This window comes from Pyrgilauda ruficollis, unplaced genomic scaffold (assembly GCF_017590135.1).
Source record: "Pyrgilauda ruficollis isolate IOZ18807 unplaced genomic scaffold, ASM1759013v1 scaffold17, whole genome shotgun sequence".
Lineage (NCBI taxonomy): Eukaryota > Metazoa > Chordata > Aves > Passeriformes > Passeridae > Pyrgilauda > Pyrgilauda ruficollis.
This window is the reverse complement of record NW_024515875.1, coordinates 10,524,163-10,548,685: the sequence shown is the minus strand read 5'-3', so window position 1 is coordinate 10,548,685 and position 24,523 is coordinate 10,524,163. Positions and strand designations below refer to the sequence as shown.

The 24,523-nt window shown below is 38.2% G+C and overlaps 1 protein-coding gene across 1 annotated transcript in view; it reads left to right on the top strand.

The window, feature by feature from the left end:
- Positions 1–24,523, top strand: part of MAN1A2 (mannosidase alpha class 1A member 2) — a 134,578-nt gene that overhangs the window by 52,143 nt on the left and 57,912 nt on the right. Inside the window, exons 4-5 of the mRNA XM_041463775.1 lie at positions 8,983–9,101; positions 11,455–11,535. Of these exons, the coding sequence (XP_041319709.1) occupies positions 8,983–9,101; positions 11,455–11,535 (200 nt within the window). The remainder of the gene's footprint in view (positions 1–8,982; positions 9,102–11,454; positions 11,536–24,523) is intronic.

Genomic DNA, 24,523 nt, shown 5'->3' with positions numbered 1-24,523 from the left:
TTAAAACTAAATCTGCTGAGGACAACTCCATGGGCACGTGTGTGGTGAGGGAGTCAGGTGTGGGTGTGCTTTGCTGTCATCTGAAGCCAGCAGATGTAGCAGGCAGCTGGAATGCAGGAACAGTTCAACCACGTGAGAGGGGCACTGTGCTTGTGCCTGATACACTGATACTGTTCACTCAAGTTCTGCAGCCTTCTGGTGAAGTTCTGTGGCTATCCCACTGAAAATCTGCTCCTCTTATGCTGTCCCAAAGAAAATTTAGAATGTGGTTTTGGACCAAAGTGTGCAGAAGTGGCCCAAATATAAAGATAGAAAAGCTTATGTGCCATGATGGCTCTTAGGTGTTTTTTTTTTTAATGTGCCTTTTCCTACTGCCTAGCTGACAAAGTAATTTAGCTTACAATTATCTGTGAGAGATTGTATCTTGTCTTGGAAGACCTGTACTTAGCTTGCTTCATACATCAGGTCACACAACTATACTCAAGTCCAGATAACATCTTGTTCCCTTATTTACTCTCAAATATTAATCTTGCTTTGCTTGCCGTGGTGTTTAACTGATTGCTGCTAGTGTTTAGGCCCTTCCTTCTTCCAGACCATCATTCACAGATACCACCCTTCAGTCTTCCACTTCCTGTTTTCTTAAAATGGGCTTACTTCAGATCTATATTTTTGATTAGTTTTGATTGACTGCTTTGTGTGTGCAGCAGATTTGCATCACCATTCGCTTTTCACGCGTTATTCTTGCTTTCTTTCTGACATGCTTCTATGGCCTCCTTTGGAGGAGGCCTCCAATGCCATCTTCTCTCCTTCCTTCCCTTCCTACTCTGAAATTCATCCTGTCCTTTCTCTCCTGACATCGTTGGCTTTTCAGTTATCACCAGGTCTTAACCTCCCACTAACTCAGATCATAGTTCCAGCATTAATCTTTATTATGGCTGCCCACAGTCCTCCTCCTGTGTACAGTAATAGAGTTTGGTCTTTGTGCTTAAAAATAAGAGAACAAAAAATATGGAGGAAATTGCATAGAAATGTAGAAAATTTAAGTGGTCTGAGGATATTCAGGCTTTGTACTAAGGGGACTGCATTCAGCTCTTGCTTGCATGAATTTTGAATTAATTTGAAGGGCCGTGTAAGATTTAGGGAGCAAAGTGAAGCAATCAAGTGAAGAGCAGTCAAGAGGAAGGTTTATTGCAGTATAGATTCTTAGACAAAGTTTTAAAATTCGGGTCTTAGGAGCATAGGTATTCTGGCAGCAGTTTGTTGATTATTAACAAATACCAGCAGGTCCAGTTTTTAATAGGTTCAAAGTCTAGCATACAATTCAGTGTTCTACTCCCATGACTTCCTCAGTTATGAAATTAAGGAAAGCATTAAAATTGATCATTTAATGTTATTTATATGCTAAAGTACTCTATTGTCTGGTACCAAACATTAAGACCTCCTTTTCATCTTGTCTATTATCAGCTATTTAACAGAACTAAGCAATCAACATGCTTATTTTTTTGTTCTTCTTTTTTAATTAGTCTAAAATGTTAAAGGCAATTGGTTTCTTCATGGATACTTACAGGCTTATTCATTGCATTTTATGACTGAGCTGAAATCATACACTGCAGTTTTGTATGAAATGTATAGTTTCATTGACTAATTTTGAAGCACTTGTTTTCTCAGTGAAATTAAACTCTCTTGTTCAAAAGTTTAATTAATTTTCTTAAACGTTATCTTGTTCCTCGTGAGTCATTAAGATATTTTGCAAGTGGTATGCTTCAGTAGTGGCAGCTTTATTGCCAGACTCTCATTAGAGATACAGAAAATAGTTGATAATTGTTTGCTTTTAATTTTCATGTTACATATTTTCATACTATGTCTCTAATTGTCTGTCATATCAAGAAATCCTGTTGCTACAATCTGAAAACTTGAATTATTTAAATCTTTTGCAATAGAAATTGGTATATTTTCTAATATATAGTGCAGTCTTGCCCAGTGTGTATTTTTCAGCCATTATGAATCTGGGCAGACAGGAATAACAATAACAAGAATATTTATTTTCCTTAGGATTGTAATAACTGTGTATTCAATGTCAGGCTGAGTTTATCAAGAAAGCATTTTCGCTCAGTTGCATGGAATTAAAATAACTGCCTATGTGAAAAATAACTAAACTTTTACCTTCAGAGTGTGGGAGAGTATATATTTCTCCTTGGGGAATCTTTACATCTCCTCTTTTGTTTCTGGAATCACTGTAGTGGAAAAGGGAGGATCTGCTGTATGCTTGTGTACAGCCCAATGGTTGGGTTGCTCTGTCAGTAGTGCTGGACCAGTCTGAAGCTGAGGTCACCTGCTTTAGTGGAAATTTTTCTTAGAAATTACGGTAAATTATCCCTTGAGGCTTTGGTCCGCTTACATTCCTTTTGCAAGCTGATCCTACCTCCACCCCCAAGTAGCTACCAGTAATCAAGCATGTTCTGCACCATTAAGAGTAGGTTCAGCTTCCACTAAGTGATGTCTGTCCAGGGCCCTGCAAAAAAAAGAATTGGATATGAAACAGGCTGAGACCAATAGTATTGCTGGCAGTATTTCTGTTTGTATCTTATGGTTCTGTCAATCAGCATGATCATCTTATTGGCCGTGGGAAGCTGTTTTGAGAGTGAAAGCTATTTTCTTGCATCTAGATCTCTAGTCTTTGCACATAACTAACTATGGATTCCAGCTTTTTATTGCTTAGGAAGGTAAGTCTGCTTTCTAGAGTATAAAATAACTTATTTTGATTGCAGGGATGTCTTAACCTAGAGATACTTGCTCTTTGTGTGGTGTGGAGACAGTCGTCTTCAGTAATTGCCCAAATGCTTTTACTGTGTCTAACTTCTTGTTCTTCCTCAGTCTTGCCAATTCCCTTAGCTTTCTTCAAAATGTAGCTGCTGATGATGTCTGCAGACTATCCTTGCCAAGGAGAATAAGAGTCTTTATTCCTGTTATTTATTCCTGTGTGATTTTGTCATGGGTTTAGGAAATATGAAAACCCTACCTTGATTGTAAATGGACTGATGAGCATTCTACTTTTGGACGTGTCATCTGCTTTCTTTTCTGAGGGAAAATGAAATGCTTCCTTCTCAGTCACTGCTTGAGGTAGAAGAGTAGGAATGGTTAAATGCATCTATTAGGCCTATTTATGTGACTTCTTTGGAAGCAGAGCAGCCTCAGTAGTTTTCCATTTAGGCTGGTTTCCTTGACTTTGTAGCAGAAGTGCACATTTTGGTAATGAGAGATCCATTTGAGTAGGCTGGATTTCCTTCAGGTTTTTTACTCCTCTAGCAAGTCTCTGGGTAAATGCCAAGTGTGTTGTAAGACACTCACACACTTGTGGTACAGAGGTGTTGGACTACAGGCAGAGGCAGAAAGGGCAAGAAGGAAATTCTCTCTCCAACCTTATGCCTTCCCCTGGCTTATTACTGTGAGGTGCAGGGGGGCAGGAGAGAGAAAGCCTTGATGCTGTGCAAGCACTGCTCAGCAATTGTCAAAATTCTGGTGTGTTTCTGACGCTGTTTTAGTCACGCATCCAAACCCCACAGCACCATACAAGCTGCTGTGAAGAAAATTAACTCTCCCCCATGCAGACTTAGTATCCCTGCTCAGCCCTCCACTTGGGCCAATGAAAGCCCCCATGGAAGTGTTTTTCAGGAGACGAAATGAGATTTGTGTGTGGTGTATACATGTTGAGTAATGAGGAGGTATGGGTGAGATGTTAAATAATTAAGAGTTTCTGTGAAGCACCTATATGATGATTGCCTTTCAGCTTAGTGCTTGACTTCAGTTTGTTGGGGCAGAGTTTTGTCATCTTGTTCCTTATTTAACTTGTCTATGTCTCATATCTTTAGTCTTTTCTGTTCATAATTGATCTATGCATAGTTGATGTATTAATGTATTTTCTCTAGTACCTCACTGCTTATGCTCTCTTCTACTTCCACATAATAAATACACAAAGCAACCCTGAGCTGATATCAGACGTTCTAAATCTCTACACCTTTTCTTATGGTATAACGAAAATGGGCTATTTATTTTCTTCATATTCATTTTGTTGTGGAACACTTGACAATGATCTGTCTCCCTTGTACTTTGATAGTCTCTTGTGAGACTTTCAAATTGTACTAATAAGCCAGTTCTTCGTCTAGTGCTTTGGCATACTGGAAGAATTTCAGATAAGAAGACCATTTTTCTTTCAGAGGCCCTAATATTTACACTTAGTCATATGATTTGCTAAAAATTTCAAGCTGTAGTTTTATGTGGTATCAAGTGAAGGAATTATTTTACTTATCTCAAGAAACTGAAGTCTATCTAACTACAAATTTGAATTACCATTTTGCAGTCCTCTGGAATAATACTCTTGCTTAATGAGAGTGTGCATGATTTTCTTAATAGTTCAGCTATTTCACTGCTAAATTCTTTCCATTAGCTCATGATGGATGTTCTGTTTTATTTAGAAGAATGGGCATTGCATTCATTAGGCAAACTTCATTAAATTTGGAGCTCAATCAACTAGAACTATAATTATATGGAGAGGAAACTTCCTAATCTGACGTTTTTAAAACGGAGCCTTTTTGGAATTGGTTATTATCTTATGCAACATGACTAGCTGCGCCTTTGTATTGAACAGAGGCAGACTCTGGGAGGAGTGCCTTCAGCTAGCAGAAGTGTTATTTTCTATTATAGTTTAATTGTTTTATAGTTTTTTTTCACCACAATGAGACATCTGCTCCCTCTATATGTGGAGCAATAATAGACTGCTTGAGGTGGTAGCAAGAAGTGTATACTATAAATTGTTATCTCACCATTTAGGGTTACTTTATGGTGCTTCAAATGATATCTTCTGCAGTTTAATTCCAGCAAGGTTATCCCCTTGTCCTATGACTAGCTGCGCCTTTGTATTGAACAGAGGCAGACTCTGGGAGGAGTGCCTTCAGCTAGCAGAAGTGTTATTTTCTATTATAGTTTAATTGTTTTATAGTTTTTTTTCACCACAATGAGACATCTGCTCCCTCTATATGTGGAGCAATAATAGACTGCTTGAGGTGGTAGCAAGAAGTGTATACTATAAATTGTTATCTCACCATTTAGGGTTACTTTATGGTGCTTCAAATGATATCTTCTGCAGTTTAATTCCAGGAAGGTTATCCCCTTGTCCTTTTGATCCAAAATTTATGGATCTTGGGATGGCTGTGAAAGGAAAAAAAAGAGCACTCTGTATTATGAATAGAAAATTATTTCAATTGTGACTTTAGATTAATGGTTTCTATCAGCATCAGCAGGGGGAAGCACAACTGCCTATCCATTTCTGCTTTACCTATAGCAGCACATGTGACCCTAGTGCAGGCTAGTGATTGGAACTTGCTGTTTCTTCCTTCTTCAGTTTTCAGTTGATGCCTTGCTGGAAGTGCAGTAGTTTTTAAGATGAAGACTGCTATTACAGTGTCACTGCTTGTTTTGGTCAAGTTATAGATACCGTAGAATTCAGTGGAAGCTCTTACTTAAGAACAAAGTAAGAATGGCATCCTTTCTACATAGTCCTTGAAGAAAGAAGCTGAGAGCTAATTTTACTCTCTGACCAAACATCATGTAGCCCACAAATGGTTTTAATTTGTACCTGTCTTGTAGTGGACCAGCCAGGGTGTTACATGTGGATTGTCCTCAGTGCTGCATTATGTTCAGTTCTGCCCTGTATTCTTGTAGGCACAAGACTTTTGAGTGTAAATTCTGCATTTTAGACTTTTCCACCTCAATGCCCATGAGGAGGGAATTAGTTTGCTTCCTGCTGTCTGATTGACACTAAAGGAAGAAGACTGGGCAGACAATCTGTTGCAAAATTTTGACTTGTCATCTCTTGACCTTTTGGAAACGTGTTCAGCCAAAAGGATTTGATAATGCAAAGATTGATCCTCTGAGTCTTCCTCAAGGAAGAGGTACTCATGTGCAGAAAAAAGAAAAATCACTCAAATTTGGTTGAAATAGTCTGCTTATGTGAAAAAAGAAAAACTAATAATTTATTATAGGTTGGGATGTATATGCTATCCTTAGGAGACTGGGATAAAAAATAGCTGGACTCTCAGATGAAGTCTAGAAACTACAACTGCACTGATTTGTGCCTCAAAAACAGGTGTCCATCACTGCTTAGGGAAGAAGCATATGAGAGTAGAAGGGGCTTTTCTCAGTAATGTTTTGTTGGACATTCATGATTCTAGAAAAGACAAATATAAAAGGTGAAAGAAAGGAATGTTAAAGGCAGCTGGAAGGAGGGCTTGAACAAAGTATTAGGGTACGGCCCAGACAAAAATCTCAGAGTGTGAGCCTATGCCTTTAATTGACTCTTAGGGACAAAAATTGCTGAAAAAGCCGGCTTTATTGGGCTGCATTTGCTTTGGTGTCTGCAAACAGTGCCAAAGGATCTGGTGTGAAATGGCTTGTAGGCAATCCCTTCTGGGGACTGCTGGTTTAGGTGAGATCTCTGTATGGCGTAGAGGGCTCACTTTTAACACAGTGATAGTGAAAGCATTTGGCAAGGTCATATTGTTCAGTCATTATGGGATGCACTGGGGAAACTTCGAACACTTTTGATCAGCTCTGGAGAGCTCTGTTCTGTTCTCGCTGAATTAATCTATTGGATTTGTTAGATGGCAAAAGTTATGTGTTTTTAAATTTCCATGGTCTTCTTTTGTGGCTCTGCGCAAAGAGAATTCCATGTAAAAGGTTGTTTAAATTTGTGTTTTTAAGATACTTTCTTGATGTCTGGCAAGGAGATATTCTTGCCCAGAACATACTGCTCTTCCATATTGTTGACACTGGAGTGTGGTTCTGAGATCTCGAAAACTGTGGAAGATTGTACCATCTGAAGTTTTTTGGAGTAGGTGTGGGGAGGTAGGGTGGCGGACAATGACATACCAGGCCATTTCCATGCAACGTGTTTTCTGCATCCCTTGCAAGTTGAAGAATACAAGAGCTTACTGATCTGATTACTGATCAGTGGGTTTAAGTTGGAAAGTTTTTACTTTTTGAAACTATTGCAAGAGGAACTTCCAGGATTTCCCAAGACTTATGTATCCCTATTCGTTCAAACACTGTGTGTATTTGAAAATTTTATCAATGTGATTTAAACAAAGGAGAAGAAATTACGTTGAGCGTGTCATGGAAGCTGTATAACACATTCCAACTTTATGTAAAATAAATACTTTGTCAGCTGGTCCTGAAGGTAGTCCTTATGTCATGGTTTTATTTGCATATTTTTGAAGTGATAAATTAGATAACTGTCACATTATGCTTTTGAGAAGGTGCTGAGTTGAGTGCAGTGCTGTGGCTCTGCTCAAAGCAACCTCCACTTTAGCATAAGCTGTGGAATTTGTCATTTGGCTGAAGGCGTTAAACCTTACAGTACTTGAGCATCCCAGTGAATTAATTTCCTGAGAGTCAGAGGTATGGCTGGTGGACAATTTGTCAAAGGATTTGTTTTTTAATTAATCTTGCAAAGAGGTAGCATGTCCCAATCTGTACTTGAATTTTCTTAACAAACACTGCCAACTTGAGGCTTTCCAAATCTAATTGAAATTAATTAAAAGCAATGCATGGCTATTCTTTAAAAATTAGTTGGTGGTTACTTTGTCATGGATACTGTTGTGTTTAATTTTTATTATTCGGGGAAAGAAATCCCTGAAAATGGAATTAAGCTTTCTCAGTCATTTAGATGTGTGAAAGAAACACAGTGGGGATGATGGCTTCATTCAGTTACTGTTATGTTTGAGGAGAAAAAAATATAGCTCTAATCATGTGAAAGTCAGAAATGGATGAATAAAAACTAAATGGATGAAATGGAAATGGATGAATAAAAAGTGTACCAAGCAGGAACACTGTGCTGTAGAGATTCCCATTATGGGTGGAAAGCACATTAAAAGAATGCTAAAATGGACTTGTCACTAGCGTCATTAAATTGCTAATCAGAGTTTACCAGAGTTTATAAACCAGAGCGCACTGGTGTATAGATTACAGGTATGAACAGTGAAATTTGGCTGCTTTGTTGGTGCACAGGAAGTTCTAAACACTTCATGAAAACAGGTAACTCATTATGATTTTGGTTTCCTCTAGAAACCAAGATCTGTGCCTACTGAGGGCAGCAGCTTGGGTTGGGATGGCCTAGGGAGATCAGGGCTATCATGGGCCATGGCTCGCCATCTCCTCATCCCTTACACAGACCTATGAGTCACTCATCAATCAGCTCTAAATTGCTGCTGTTTCAAGTGAATGGCATTTTAGCTTAAAGCACCATTGATTTTTATTTGGCTTTCAATGCTCCGCTTGAAGTGGTGACAGTTGAGAAATCCATTAGCGCTCGTAGCCGTGTCCCTGCAGACGCCCAAGGAGAACATCTTGGGACTGCGGCTCTGGCAGTCGCGCCGGGCCAGCGCTTCCCTGCTCATCCGGCCGTGCTTTTCAATCACTACCTAGCGTCCATAATTGCAAAACTTTGAATATTTCAGAAGTAAATGTTGGGAAATGCAAGGTATTACTGCAAGTGGTGATTGCTTTATCTTGCCTATGGTTTTTTTTTCCCCTCCCTAATGCTTCTGTCCTAGAATTCTTGTAGATTTTTGAGCCGAATGTCTTTCTGTCCTTTGGTTTTTTGTGGGGTTTTTTGGGTTGTTTTTTTTGTGTCAAAGTAAGTTGCTCAAGTTCAAGTTAGGAAAGCAGATGAGAAGGGCTCTTTTTTCTGTCTTTAGTATTCTTTTTTCCCCAGAAGCCAAACTGTGCCAGAGGATTGATGCTTTGAAAGAGAAGTGGGAATTCACTTATCTACCTGATAATTCCTTGCTCATTTTGATAATTCTTTGTACTGACAACTTTATAGTAACTTTGATTTACTACTGCTTGGGTTATTTTCTCATATATTTGTGATGTTTAAAAATAGTGCAATAGTCACTTGTAATAGAAACCCTTCTTTTTTGCATGTAGGAAACTCACAAATGGGTGCTACCATAGTAGATGCATTGGATACTCTTTATATCATGGGCCTTCACGATGAATTCAGAGAAGGACAGGAATGGATTGACAAAAATCTTGATTTCAGTGTGGTGAGTAGAGCCTGCCCTAAATATTTCTCTAGTCCTTTTCAAGGTGTTCATCTTGGGAGGAGCCAGAAGAGGTCCTTCAGGTGAAACTCAATAAAAATTGCGGATCAAAGTGTCAGATGTAAACTTGTCACAGATGTGACATTCTCTGTGTATCTAACTTTGTTTTAGAAAAAAACAAAAGCCCTGAACTTTTCACAGTTATGATTGTAAGTCGAGATGCACCTATATATTGTATTTTCAAACTGCAAATTATAACTGGATAATGGAAGTAAGGGGAAGTGTTTTATGAGAAAGAACCAGGTGTCAGAAATGAAGACAGAAAGATGAGGTTTTATTGGCTGATAGTTGTTGCAAATAACTAAGCTATGAAAGACAATTTTCCCCAAAACTACAGTGTATAAATTACTTAAGAATACAACCTCTTCTTCCATTTCTTTTAACACAAAATATGCCACTTCAATTCTTGTGTTTTCCTACAGGCTCCTAATCTATCACAAGAATTTCCCAGTTGGTCATACAGTATCTGACATTCTTGAGAAGCATTAAATGGAAGAAATGGCTCTGTTTTAGTCTTATTGATTAGCGTTCTTAGCGCTAATTTTGGGACTGTCACAGACTCTGTGATGGAATTTGTATTTCAGTCCTTGGATTTGCCCTATGGTTCTGAAAATAATTTTTCATTCAGTAAATGCACATAATGAAATACAGTTGTATACTCCAAATTCAGCAGATGCTTACTGTTGTTTCTATATTTTAACCTACTTTTCACAAATTATTTGTTTGGGCTTTTTCCTTTTGATTTATACCTTGACTGTCTGGCAAACATCAAAGAAATGTTACTCTGCTTTCTCAGTTAGTGATAGATAATTATTCAGTCTAAAACTGAAGATCCTAAATATATCAGAGACAGTGTAGAGATAATGATACCATTATGAGGGTGAACTAAATTGCTTCCATAACTTTTGTCTGATCTAAGGCAATTTCAATATAAATTTGCAATATTAATCTAAGATTTGGATGGAAGAAATTTACATGACCCTCTGGGGTTCAGTTACATCTTCCTATGTATCAAAAACCATTCCTGAAGGTTAATGAGTTGTCTTGTGTATACACCAAACTTGAGTAATTTCCTTATATGGTTTGGAGTTTATAAATAAATACATACATTTGATCCTCTTGGATTCTTCTACTGGGAAATGAAAATCATTGGTTTCACTTACACTGTCCCACTGCAGGTGTGATTCATGACTTTAATAGGTATTAAGTGGAATCATGCTGCATTGGTGTTATTTTTTTTGTATCACCTCTGTGTGAAAAGGGAAAGCCTTTTACTAAAAACATTTGGGAATATTTCAAACTTCCAAGTTTTAATCAGTTCTGTTTAAAGAAATTTTTATTCACATATTCTTTCTGAAATATGTTATATGTGCAAAATGAATTTGGTTTTGATCCAAGCACTGCAGGTGCCACAGAAATAGGACGAAAGGAAAGACTTACCTGTAAATGTCATTTCAGCTGTGTGCAGATTGGTGAGTCAGCTTGTTCAGTGCACATTGTAGTGACTTTTCTGCATAAAAGGAAGAGTCTTGCCTATCTCAAAATCTCTTAATAAAACTACATTTCTGTGTCTAATAGGTTGAAGAGAAGTTTATGGGAGAGACAGATGGAGTATATGTGGAAAATTAGCTGAATGGGGCACAGAGGGAGTCAGTTGTTAAAACTATCTGGTTCCCTTAATTTTTTCTGGGTTAAATGAGTCAAAAGATACTGTTGAATTTAACCTAAGAATAATAACGTGGAAGAAGGCAATAAAATAGTTTATTCTCTTGAATTTCTCAGTGGTCCTGCAGTATTACATGTCATAACATAAAGGCTATTCCGAGACAAAGATTATGTTAAAATAGAGCTCTGAATTTGAGTTTAGTAATTTAGGTTTAAAAGTGCATTATGGGAATTCTCTAATTATTTTGCTTTATCTTTTAAACCTGGAAGGTTTGGTGCTATGCTGAAGCATAAGAGAGAAGATGCTGAATTATAGAAATGTGCAGTCCTTGCCTTCTTTCCCACCAGTCCCAAATTACTGGAATTGCACTTTGTGGTGATAAAATGGTTAGAGGGCAGGAAAAAAACTAATTTGATTTTAATAAAATCGGTTGAAGCTGTAACTAGAATTGTCATTTAGTGTCACAAAGATGTGCACGAGAATTTCAGTTTGGATCTAGAGACTGCAACAGTACAGACCCTTGCATGTGGATTGCCTTAGGATATGTACTTTCTTATGCCTTGACAATTTTTTTTCTTCCTTCATTAAGGAGTTGGTTAATTATTTATTAATGCATTCTTTCTGTTCTAGAATTCTGAAGTGTCTGTTTTTGAGGTCAATATTCGCTTCATTGGCGGTCTTCTAGCAGCATACTACCTTTCAGGACAAGAGGTAAGGAGATTGGAAGGTGTCTGAAATTCAGTATATTCTAGCAAATGTGGCATATGGAGACTTTTGTAGAATCTTGATTTCTCAATAGCTTGCAAACTAATTTCACAGCAGTCAGTTTTCCAAAATAACCAGATTCTTTGAGTATGGAATCTTTAAAGTTTGTTTCTGAGTAGGTCTCTTGGCATTTAGGACACTTGGTTGCAGTTTTGAAATGCTTCTTTTATCGAGATGTTTTCAGAAGATATCCACTCAAATAAGCATCAGCTTGAAATGTCAAGTGAAATGTCAACCTTTTCATGCCAACAATAACTTGTTTTGATAGTCTGTAACTCCATGAAGGTAGAAATAATAGCTTTGTCACTTGTCCTGCAAGGCTGTACGTTTGCTTCATCAAAGTGCTACTCAATCTTCTTACCATTTTCTCGGTGACAAACTGAGAAATAGCAAGCCAATTTTATACGGGTTCTGAAACTTCTGTTAAAAAAGATGTAGAGACATGCTTAGATTGACAGGATGCATGTCCCCAAAGACTTGCAACAATGGACTTCCTTAGTCCAGCAGTCACAGTGCTGTGACCTCTTACTTCACATACTTTAACAAGACTGCAGCTTGACTCCCAGCTCTCATATCTTAGGAGCTGGATGTCTTTAACCTATTGCCTGTGTCTTTGATTCTTTGGTTTTGTCCTTTATTTTTCATGACCCTTCTGTAGCCTACTACCAGACATACATATTTCATGGCTTTCAGGTGTTCTTAAGTATCTTCTTCCTTTGTTTAGGGAAGCACCACATATGTATCAACAAGTTCTCAGGGATTTTAAGACTGCAACCCTAAAAGTAACCAAGAGAAAAGTCATAATTTGTTGTCTCTAAGTCTTTGCCATTATCCTGGGATCTCTGAATTGTCTCTTTTATGAGGGTCTTCTCTTAGGAAGAGCTCAGTGGCAAAGCCAAAATCCTGTGTAAATCTTGAAAGAAATGGGTGGTTTATTTTTTATCCAGTGCTCCTACTTCATCTTCTTCAAACTGGACCATGCTCCTTGTTGGTATCTACTGTGAATATGAAAAACCTCAGAGAAAAAGCAAGAATCACACGTTCACAGCTGAATTATTTGTAGACATTGATACTGCACTTGTGCACAAGTCCCTTAAAAAGAACTTTTTTGCCCCAGTATGCAGATGGGTGCAGCCAAGAACTGCCAAAACATATGCTTTGCCTGCATTTGTTAAGCCGAGTATTCCTTCTTAAATTTGCTTCTAACCTCTTGGTAGAGTCAGAACAAGCTTCTTTGCTTAAATAGCTTTAATTTCTTTCCTTGTTAGAAAGCATCTACGCTCTCTTTCCTAAATGTTGGCTGGGCTGAGTCTTTTGTTTTTAAGATTTTTATGGCATCATTCTCTCCAACAGACTTCAAATGCTTCATGACTTGTGATACAGAATTCCCGTCAAATGTCCATATGTATCATCTTTATTTTCCTAAAGAACTGCTAAAAAAAGTGCTCAGACTGCATTTCTTTCAAAATAGTGTGGCAGCTAGGATTGCTTTGGGTATCTGAGAGACTGCTTCGTTTGCCAAGTTGGATGGGGTTTCTGTGCAATTTGTCGTTGTGAGTATGACAAGCAAGGGATTTTGAGGCTCTTCAGCAATTGAGCCCAGGAGAGACACCTGCATCTGGGAGCTCCTTGGAGCTGGAAACAGGTTGCTTGAGATGTGATTTCCAATCTGGTCCTCTCTCTTCCCCAAAAAGGGAACATATTCCTTAGCTCAGGATTGGGGCATGCTTGATTTCTTTATTCACTGCATTCAGACATGTGAGGAGCACTTTCTAGCATTGCTAAGGCAGACAAGCCTGTTCCCAGCCTTTTGGGTGTTTTACCTGATCGGGTTGTGAATGCGCATGTGGGCTTACACCTTGAAGGCAGTCTCTGTCTCCTGGTAGGTGTCCTTCCTTTGTTCATCAAGCCATCATTTGCTTGATCATATTCACTTACCACACCTTGTTGATATTCCAGTCACCATCTTCCTATGTCTAAGCCTCTACTTCTGCAAGACTGTTGCTAGATTGGTTTTTAGAAGGTTTTCGTACTGATTTTCCATACTTTTGCATGTCTTGTTTGATGTATTTAAAGTGAGCTCCAGTACAATGAACTGCTGCTTTGAATTAATTCTGTTTTTCTCCTTTAAATAAATATAAACTCTGCTTAGGTCTGCAACAGGAGTTACTGCTGTTTGGTGATAGTTACAAAAGCTGCTCTTACTTCATTTTGACTCCTATCACTTAGTGTTGATAAAGGTGCTGTATGGACAACCATAAAACAGTGTCCAAGACTCAACATCAGCTGTGATCAAACTTTAATAATTTGTAAATGGCCATGTCTGGAGAATTCTGAAGTCCTCATGGTGTATCTACAATGCCCTTTGTAGGGAGAGGGTAACTGTGTTTGATAGGATTCTATCTGATTGATTCATAATGGTAGCTATTGACCATAGTTGTCAAGTACAGCAGATTATTAATTTCGATTAAATAGTCCTTTTTAATGCTTTTATTGAGAACATGTTAGATTTGAAAGTTTGTTTAGCATATCTAGTGGCATGACTCTGTGGCTTCCATGCTGAATTTAAACTGTTCTGTTACTGCTATTACTTAGAGGAGCATCAACTGAGATTATGGTTTTAATAATGCTGATTATAGGTAATGGTAGAATTTTAAGCCTTTTTTTGCTAAGATTGTGAGTATGCTGTCCTTTCATCAGTAAGGGTTCCCTCTTAGTCACTGCAATGAATGGGTGAATAATGAAATATATCTCCCATACAACCAAAAATAAAGTTGCTGTTTTTAGCAGCTGACAGCTTGGCTGAAAATGCTGTAGGGCTTGTCCTGTCCAGTGCTGAGTCACAGGCCTTTCTTTGTGAAACATGACGTGTAAACTTTTTAACAGCTCAGCCTTTCACATGTGGGAATTTCTGCTGGGCTTTCATAAGTGATGAGCACGTAAAGCTAAAGCTTGAGAAGGATGCAAACGTCATGGTTGTCTTGCCTCCCTGTACCTGTCTGCTAAAGTAGGGCGGCAAAATTGTTTCCCTGTCTAACATGCAGTTCTCTTGATGTGTGAAAGATCCCCATCTTTCTCCATTTTTCCATCTCAGCATGTCTTTTGAATGGAGGATAATCAAGGTACAACTGCAAACCTTGACACAGTGGAAAATTTTCCCATGCATTCTGTTTCAGTCTTCTGAAGTAGAAGCAGCACTAATATCTCTCTGGTGGCAGAGGTTGTAGGTCTGCAGTCTGGGGGGCCCTTGTTTAAATCCTCTGCACAGTATGTTTTTCCTGGCTGGCTGTGGTCAGGCCATCTGGTGTCTGTCTAGGTGTATGTTACCAGATAAAAGAGTGTTCCTTCTTTGTCTCAGTTCCCACAGAGAAATGAGGTCTCAATCTGTCATCAATTTTGAGATTCTTTGAGGCAGTGACTTTTCTCCAGGGTACATTATTGAAATATATAATGACTATATGCTAAAACCATGGAATATAGAATCATAGAATGGTTTGGATTGGACAGGACCTTTTAAGATCATCTAATACAACCCCCTGCCATAGGCAGGGACAGTTTTCAACAGACACATTACTCAGAGCCTTCTCTGACCTGGCCTTGAACACTGCCAGGGAAGGTGTGTCCACAGCTTCCCTGGGCAGTACAACCTCGTTACCCTCATTGTAACAAATGCCTTCTTAATAGGGCCCTAAGAGGGCTTTGAGCAGCATGATCTGGTGGAAGGTGTCCCTGCCCATGGCAGGGCTTGGAACTACATGATCTTTAAGGGTCTCTTCCAACCTAAACAGTTTTGTGATATCCACTTTAAAACTACCCTCTTTCAGTTTTAAAACAGTTGTCCCTTCTCCTGTCATTGGAAGCCATAGTAGAAAGTTCTCTTCATCTTTCTTTGAAGTCAGGCCCCCTTCAGGTGCTGGAAGGTCCCTCTGGAGCCTTCTCTTCTCCAGGCTGAACAACCTCAACTCTCTTAGCCTGAATTCAAAGGAGATGTGCTTCAGCCCTTTGGTCGTTTTTGTGATCATCCTCTGGACCTGCTCCAACAGGTCCATTCTTCTTTTATTGGGACCCCAGAGCTGCACATGGTATTAGAGACCTCGGAGGTTGGACCAGATGATCCCCTGTGGTCCCTTCCAACCTGACTGATTCTGTGCAATAGAGAAAGGCTCAATAAAAAAAAAATGAAGGAAAAAAGCATGGTCTCTCCTGGGAGTGCTGTGTCATAAAATAATAGAATCATCTAGGTTGGAAAAGACCCTGACAACAGAGTTCAGCCTCTCCAGGCAGATTCTCTTGTATTTTGCTGTATGCCAGAGATTTCTTCCCAGTTCCAGTAAGCAACCAGTGCAGTGTTTGCTCATTGTTATTCTTTATTAATTTGTATGCTAATAGGTATTATCTCTAAGTACCTAAATAACTAAATAAGAAATGCAAAATTCATTGTGTCTATATTCAGTAACGTGACACTAATTAAATATTTTTGAGCTATAGGGTTTATGAGTTGCTTAGTGGAATTGTGAGTGACTGGGAGACATACTGTGAAAACTAGGCACTCCTATTTTCTACTCCAGGTTGTGATAGAATGGATAACATGTTTGTATTTTACATTTTGATCAAACGGGATTGTAGTTAAAGTGTGTGAACTGCAAGTTTCCCACCTTTTGAGTTCAGAGGCACCACTGTGCTTCCTCTTTTGCATCTATCAAATAGAGTCAATAGTCCAAAATAACATATTGATGGTAAAATATATAATGACTTCTTACCTAAATTGAACCAGACTGTTTCTCAGTAATCCCTGCAACAATCCTTTAATTTCTGTAAGAACTACGTACTGTCTTCATTATGCTTGTGGGTTGGGGGTGAGGGACAACACTATGATACACTGATAATGTAACAGAAATAAGTAGAAAATAAATGTTCCATATGCCTAGTTTGGAGTAAACATTGAGTATGGCAGCTTAGGATGAAAACCAGCATTACATGACTTAAAAACAAACAAAACCCATCAATAAAATCCCAAAACAAAACAACAAAAAAGCAACTTTTTTTTTTTTTTCCATGTGGCTGCTTTAAGGTATTTTCTTTCTTTTGTGTGTGTCATACTGGCACAAATATAATTTTTGTCTTTAGTTATGAATCCATGTGGTTTTTTATAGTTTTCAGTGATGCCTGGCAAAGTACTGTTTAGTATTTTCTACAGAACATTGGGCTTCTTTGTTTATTCCAAGTTAATTCCCTAAACTTACTGTATAAGATTGTTTTGTATTCTTCATGATTTTCTTTAACTTAGTATCCAGCACTAATGAAATATAATATCTTGATATCACTCTATTGTATGTAACAGCATCAGGATAGAAATGCTTAATGAAAGAGTATCATGTATACAAGGAGATTAGAGCAAGATAAAGCTACTTGTATTTCACAGGGGGGAAAAAAAAAGGATGCTGTTGTAATTTGGACTCTTATTAGATTGGATCTGTCTGTTTATACAGTCTTCTAAAGTAATTTTCCAGGGACGTTATCTGGAAATGAACCCATAGTGCATGGCTGGTTTCTTAGGATGTGCCTCTGGAATTCTTTGATCTCCTTTGGTGTCTATCTAGTTCTGTGGTTCAAGATTTTATTCAAGATCAGTCATGTTTGGTGCTTGGTTTTTCTCTGAGAAACATGGGTTTTTTCTCTGCAATATGGATGTTTCTTTTTTATTGGTAAATTCTTTTTTTCATCACAAATTATCTAATTGGTCTTTATTTGTTATGTGATTGATTATATGTTCTTCCACTTCTTTCAGTCACATCTGTGGATCTGGGTCTTTTTGGGCATCAAGGTAGCTGATAGTGATTTCTGAGGGAGGATAGGAGCACTGTTTTGTAAAATCACTGCCTATCCACAAAGCTTTCAACTCCTGGTGCAAAAGAGCAACAAGCAGGCAAGCGGTAAGAATGAATGGCACAAGGCAGAAATGAATTGGCTGGTCTCTCTGTGTTAATGCTGAAAGAATAAAACTTGCTAGCAGACCACAGCGATGAGCTGCAGAAGAATTTACAAAATAGATCCATGATGATTGTGTCTGAATGTAGAATTTGTGAGAGTGGGCTACCAGGAGACCAGGAGTTCCAGTGTCCTCAAGGACTAAAACAGTAAAAGGTCTGTTGCAACCTGATGTAGGATATCACACTGGAATTTTCAACAGAAGTTGGATTTTCTTGTGGTGTTTTGTATCAAGTGGTCCAAGAGTTGTAATCTCTGCTATGCTGTCCCCAGACCTGGCTAGTGAAGGAACAGTCAGTATGAGGAAGACTTCACAGATGACAGTGCCAGAAGAAACCAGCTTCAAGCCCTCCCATTGGGTGTGTGAACTTCTTTGAGCTCATTAAGGCAGGTGGAGATTCCTAGAGCATCTTGCAGGATGCATTGTTCCCTGTTTCTGAAACCCATCCAAAAGACAGCAGTGAAGATACTGAACCCTGCTATGAGCAGTATTTTCACTTCCAAGTCTTTGTGAACACACTGTAAATGAACTTTCTGCTCTCCAAATGGGAATCTGTTCAAGGAGGGAGGGACAGACATCTGCAGAGCCCAAGTGTTGCATGCACGCAGAATCATCCTGTAATTAAACACAGGGAATGATTATTGGAGCAATAAAGCCTAAATAAGACAAAGAACAATCTTGTACCAGAGATTATTGCTCTGTGTTCAAAATCCAATTTTTTTACAGTTGTATTTCACAAATTGCTGTCACTGCTTCTCTATGGCTCCTGCCCAATAGCCTCCAGCACTGATGATACCCACTGCTAGAATGAATGTGACTGCTTGCCAAATGTCTGTCCAGCTTCTTGAAAAATAGATAGATAAAGTCCAATTTTTTAAGCAAATCTCCAAGAATAGTAATCTCTTCACAGGGATCCCAGTCACAGGCATGTCTGCTGTCTCTGGATACTGTGACATCTTCCCTAAAGGTTAATAATCCTTGAGTACTATTTCTTCTCCATGCTGTGGAAACCCCTCTTGCTTTAGAAAAGTTTATATTTCCAGAGTGGCTTGGCATACTTACTTCTTACACAGCAAGCCCTAGCCAAAAGGAAAAGGGCCTCATCCACTGATAATTACAGAGTTATCAGCATCTCTTCAGGAGGGGAGGGAGCCTTCTACCTTCTATATATCAAGCCTTCCCCTTCCCCATGGCTACAGCCCAGTCTGTGACACTGCATGGCTATCTGGTGGCTAGCTGTAGTGGCAAGCCCTCATGACCATGGATCCCTTTTGGGGCTTGGTGTCACCTGTGGGAGTTGGTAAACTCCCTCAAATAGCAGTTTCAGCCTGGGTTAGGGATTTTGGTATTTTCCCTGTGTGTTCCCAGCATGCATTATTTTCTGTTTTGTCATAATATGTGGTAGGAGATGTATTGAGTGAGATACTGTTTATATGGAGAGCAGGAAATAAAATCCTCTAACACTGAAAGAGAGTACCTGGAGCAAACATATGCAGGCACTTGCTGGAGCTACGTCTCCAAGTAGGAGAAGGCAGGATGCAAAATTCATGTCATCGTTAGGAGGCTGAGGAGATGTAGTTAACTGAGACTGAGTCAGAGGAACATGATGTTACATGGATCTATTTTGTTTCACTGCAGACTTTCTTTCAGGTACTTAGATTTTATCTAAATTAACATGGATCCTTTAAATGTGTGGATTTCCCCTGTCTTTCTGAAAATTAAAGAAGAAATAGTACAAAAACATGTAAATAGAGTCCACATCTATACAGACAAACAAAATTCTTTAATGGTCATTTCAGTGAGTAAGCCTGTTTTATTTTCTGATCCTTAAGAAGTCATTGCTTGTTTTGATGTGCTTACTTTGTGATTTTTTAAAAAAATTATATCACAGGCTCTAGAATGCATCTCCCAAGCTGGTTGTTTTGAGCTAGGATTTCTCCCAAAGCAGTGTGTGTGCTGACTATAGTATCATGCTACCAGCACTCCTCTGTTCCATGTCTGAGATGGTCACTACATTCCAGGGTGCTTGGGAAGTAGTGCTCTGTTAGTCATCACCCATAGGTGCTATGCAGGAGAGTTGGCAGGTGTGTGTGTGTGTGAGTGTGACATCTGTCTTTATGAGCACCCAGGGTGAACTTTGTGTTCTTGATCTTTTCTGTGGAATTGTATTGGACATATGTCCCATGAATGTTCATGAAGGTTTACAGTGTTGTGAGAGTGTGTGTTGTCACACTCATTTCAGGCATTAGTAATTGCAAAGTGGATCGACTTGAGGATAAAAATACTGGAGATAGTTACTGGATTTGGAGTGCTTCAGTGATCAGGAGTATGACATTACCTTTTCTCAGCAATTAGCACTCTGAGTGCCTGTGGCCCTCTCAGATTGGAGTCCTTAAAGCTTCTGACAATTCAGCACATTTTCTGAAGCAAGAAGAACCAGGAAAAGGAATGCCACAGTGATCTCTTAAAACTTGGATTTAACTCTTCTGACTAGTATCTGATAGAAAGTCTAACAAAATCAAACATTGAGCCCATGGCTTCGGATTTGCTCCCCACAAAAGTTCATCTGCAGCTGTTTGCAGCAGAATTTTAAGGTTGTTTCCAGGTCTTGAATGTGTTCTGGTTTGTAGGAAAAATGACTGAGAATTTGGCTAAGTCAGTCATACTTACATTGTCTGCCAAGAGCTCCTTTGTTAGCAGTCCATAAGAGATTTGTAGGGCATGCAGGAGTGACCCCATCTTGCCTTTAGAGTAACTAAGCGTTCTCTGGTACGAGCAGCATTTGTCTGAGGAGAGAGTGCACAAATGACCCACTGACTGCTTGCTTTTTTTCATGAAGTGAAGCTTCACAAATCATTAAAACTTGTGGTGTGAGTGGCAGTTGGAAATAAAATATTCCTGCTAGCAGTACTGCGTGGAATGACAAAAGCCCAGAGATGGATAGAGAGTCGCTTGTTGCAGTGTGCACGGCTGTGCTTGAGGAACAGCGTCAAGTAAGGAAAACAAAGTGAATATTATTCTAAATGTCTCTTGTGTGATAGCAGCAGGAGGACACTTACACCATTATGACAAAGTGTTCTTGTCTGCAGTTGATTTATTAATATAATAAAAAGGGTAGCTTATTGTTTTATTTTTGTTGAACAGAGTTATTTATGGTATTTGCAATATAAAAAAAAAAGATTAATAGTTTACTCTGTTTACTTTTGCCAGCTTTAGATATAAAGCAGTTCATTTACATGATTGTCTTTTTCATCTTTTTAAACACCATCAAAATGACATGTCTTTCTGGGCAAAATAGTGATATAATTTGTGTGGATAAATCCAGCCTCAAATCTCATTTAAAGTAGAGCACGAGGGATGTTAAGTACCTGATACTCTATTAACTAATAACTAAAGGATAATCAAACTAATCCTTTCCAGGAATCTGACAGTAGCATCTCCTCTGTTCAGGAAAACTTGTTAAGTCAAATTATGTTATATGTGTCAATGGATATCCCCAACAACCAACCTAAATATATAAAATATAGGTCCTCAATAAGTAAGACAATACTGTGTGTACTGGTTTCACAGGATTCTTAGCTGTAGTGATGAAATTACCTAAATTAAAGCTTTAAGGCATATATAAATTAAGTTTTCAAAGGGTGAAAATCTCAGAAGAGTTAACAGCATTGTGTACGTCCTGTTCAATGAAGATGAGATTTGAGCTTGTTGCCAGGAGATGAGCTGCTTATTCATAAGTAGTTGTGACAGCTCACTGGTCTCTTAACAGGACACAGCCTGAAAAAAAACCCTCTATTTTTCTTTGACTTTTAAAGTGTTGTCTCATATTGGGCGTTGCCAATGCTCATTGCAGTGCAGGTTGCAATGCTTGTGCAGTTTCTGTTTACCAGGCTTGTAGTAAACATTTTCTTGACTGGCAAAAGACACTTAGCCCAGTTTATTGCTGCATCTTGGTGCTGCACAACACCTGAAGCAGAGAATACTGACTTCATAGTGAATTTGTTTCTTCCACTGTGATTGGAAGTAGGTTTTTTCTGTTAGTGTAATATACTTTAAACTGGTGGAAATAAAGGACCATCTGATTTAGCACTAGAAAATAGCTGTGCAGTGATAGCTACTCTTAAAACTCATTCTTTGGCCATGTTCCTGTGGAGGGCTGTAAAAACGAAGAAGGAATAGGTAATTGGTAACTATTCTTCAGGTGTCATGTATCTCCTCTCGACCAGGTCTGTTAGTTTGTCTGTCCCTCTTCAGTAGTTTAAGAAACAGATTCATGCTGGTGAGCACCAGTGACAGCAAGCACAGTATCCTTCCCGTTGTTTTTCCAGACATTCATTTATTGGCATTATTTTGACATAGTAACACATTCGTTTCTACCATGGAGTTTTCCTGTTCTTTCCTCATGAGTGTTTTCACACTTTATCTGATCCAGAAAGGAAGTATGGCATTGTCTTTTGTCAACTGGAAACACAGTTCTTCCAGCAGGATTTTTTTCACTTTGAAACAGAACTAAAAAAAAACTCTGGATATGATACTACTTTAAAATCCAGCATCTATGGCTGGCTTTGCCTTTTGGAACTTGTTCTCATTCAGTTCTAACCCTTATGTTTTTGTCTTGAAAAGGAATTTGCATGCTAGCTGAGAACAGATATGGTGAGAGAAAAATAAATGCCAGGAATGCTACAATAACTGCTAAGCAAACCTACTAGAATCTAGGAAAAATATTAGCAAAAAATACGTTGTCTCTGATGATGTGTGCACCTACCACATGATAAAGATGATTAAGTATCCTTATCTGTTAGGAATCAAGAGGATGCTCTCTGCAGTAACATTCTGTTACCATTTATGAATTGGAAAATCAAGAAACAAATTTTTAAAGGAATGACCAAGAAGTTCTCTAGCCTTCCATCTCAGCATATTCTGTGATTCTGTGATTTTTTTTTCCAATTCAAAACACAAGTTTGAAGATAAGCACCAATATCAAAATACTGCAACTATGTGTATTTTGAGAAAAGATCTTTTAAGGTGACCTAGGTAATTGTGAGCCAGATAGTCTGATTTCACTTCTGCCCACCCCAGAAATTTATATAATGGAAAGTAAGACATGATCAGTACAGTAGTGATTTGACAATAAAAGTCTTAAGAATTTATATCTGTCTGTAGGTTTGCTCTTGTTGAGATGGCCAATAAGTAGAAAACTCCTGAGAAATTTAATTGTTCATCTAGGCCTGTGTAAATTAAATCCATTTTAGTGTTGCCAAAGGTTGTAGGTGCAGACTGGCAGTTACAAGAAAAATGAACAACTCACATTGAACAGACCAACATAGGGACAGAATAAAGGATTGTATTTTGAGTAGTTGTGGCTTTGGAAGAGTATGTGGAACTCAAAAAAGGCAAGCTGCTGAGCTTGAACCTCTGGTATGAAATCCTGTGGCAAAAGACCTATGAACATTTGGGTTTATAAATAGGAGCTTCAAATATGAGGAGGAATTTATTTCTGTTGAAGTCATTAATAAGACTTATAGGACTGCTGTTGGTATGCTGCAAGCTTCTTGGTAATGATGTTCTTAGAAGGATTTGTAGAAGCAGTAGAAAGTCGTGAAAAGTAAGAGGACTGGTAGCTGTGCCTCCTGGACACATGAATAGTCAGGATGTGATACAGGACACAGAAGGGAATCTTTCATTTCAGTACTGCTTATTGATGTATCTGTATAAAGGTGTCCTGACACTTACTTCTTACTTTATGCAGATGATCAGATTGTTGCTTTTGAACCTTTTTTGTTTTCGTTTGTGTGGCATAAAAGAGCAACATTTTTATCTTATAGTTCTGGTCCTGAGAACTATAAATTATGCTGCAGGAGTCTGGATATTTATCTCACCATTTTGTCAAAACAAATGTCTGGTTTTTCAAGTGCCTTGCAGAATTTATGCTACTATAAAGATTCAGTGCTTACTAATTCATTGCTCATAGGTTTTGCTTGCCAACTAATTTTCTGTCAGAATTTAGTCCATATATGTATATATAAATTGTAGATGAGCTACATATCTGTTGATTGGGGAAAACAAGCCAGTTCATAAAAAAGAAAAAAAAAAAACCCAAAAAACAGCAACCAAACACTATTTACTTTAATCAGGTAATGTGCACAACATCTGTCATTGTGTCAGGGATATGTTTTTGAAGATGTAAAAGCTGTGTGATTTTTACCTTTTTTTTTTTTCCCCTAGACTGTGATATTTGCATTGTAATCTGTCACATTATGCCAGTGGGAGAAGGGAGGCTGTGTGTATAATGACTGCACATAGTGTAAAACAATATGTAATTTAATCTCTGTTTAACTTTTTGTAAAGGCAAATACAGTCTAAAAGGGACTGAGTCATTTCTGACAAAGATTAAAGGGGAAATCAAGATAAATTTAAAAGGGAAAGCTTGGCAGCACATTCAAGAGAAATGGGAGACAGAGGAATAACTGAGAAAGAAAGTAGAAATTGAGATGATCTAAGCATAGAGCTGAAAGACAAAAAAGAGAAATATATGGGGAAATATATTTCATGGCATAGAAAAATATATGAGAAATTAAGGAGATACTTGTCATGAATAGAGAAGGTGCAAGGAAAAGGTGTTACCAAAAAGAAAACCAATGTCAAGAGAGATTAATAACCTCAGGAAGTAGATAACTTCTGTTGCACAAAAATGGTTCTAATAAAACTTGTTAGCTTAGTACAAACATCTTAATTATTTGACTTCAGAACCATTTCTTAAGGTTTCTAACACAGATTTTTCTTCTTAAAAACCACGGAGAGGATCATCAGTTGGCTTCTGAACTTCAGGCACATAATGCAGTCTAACTCAACTGAGAACAGCTGGTAGTACCAAAATACCAAAGATCATTGATTAATAGAAAAAACAAAAAAACAACACTCCAAGATTCACTGATACCATTTGCT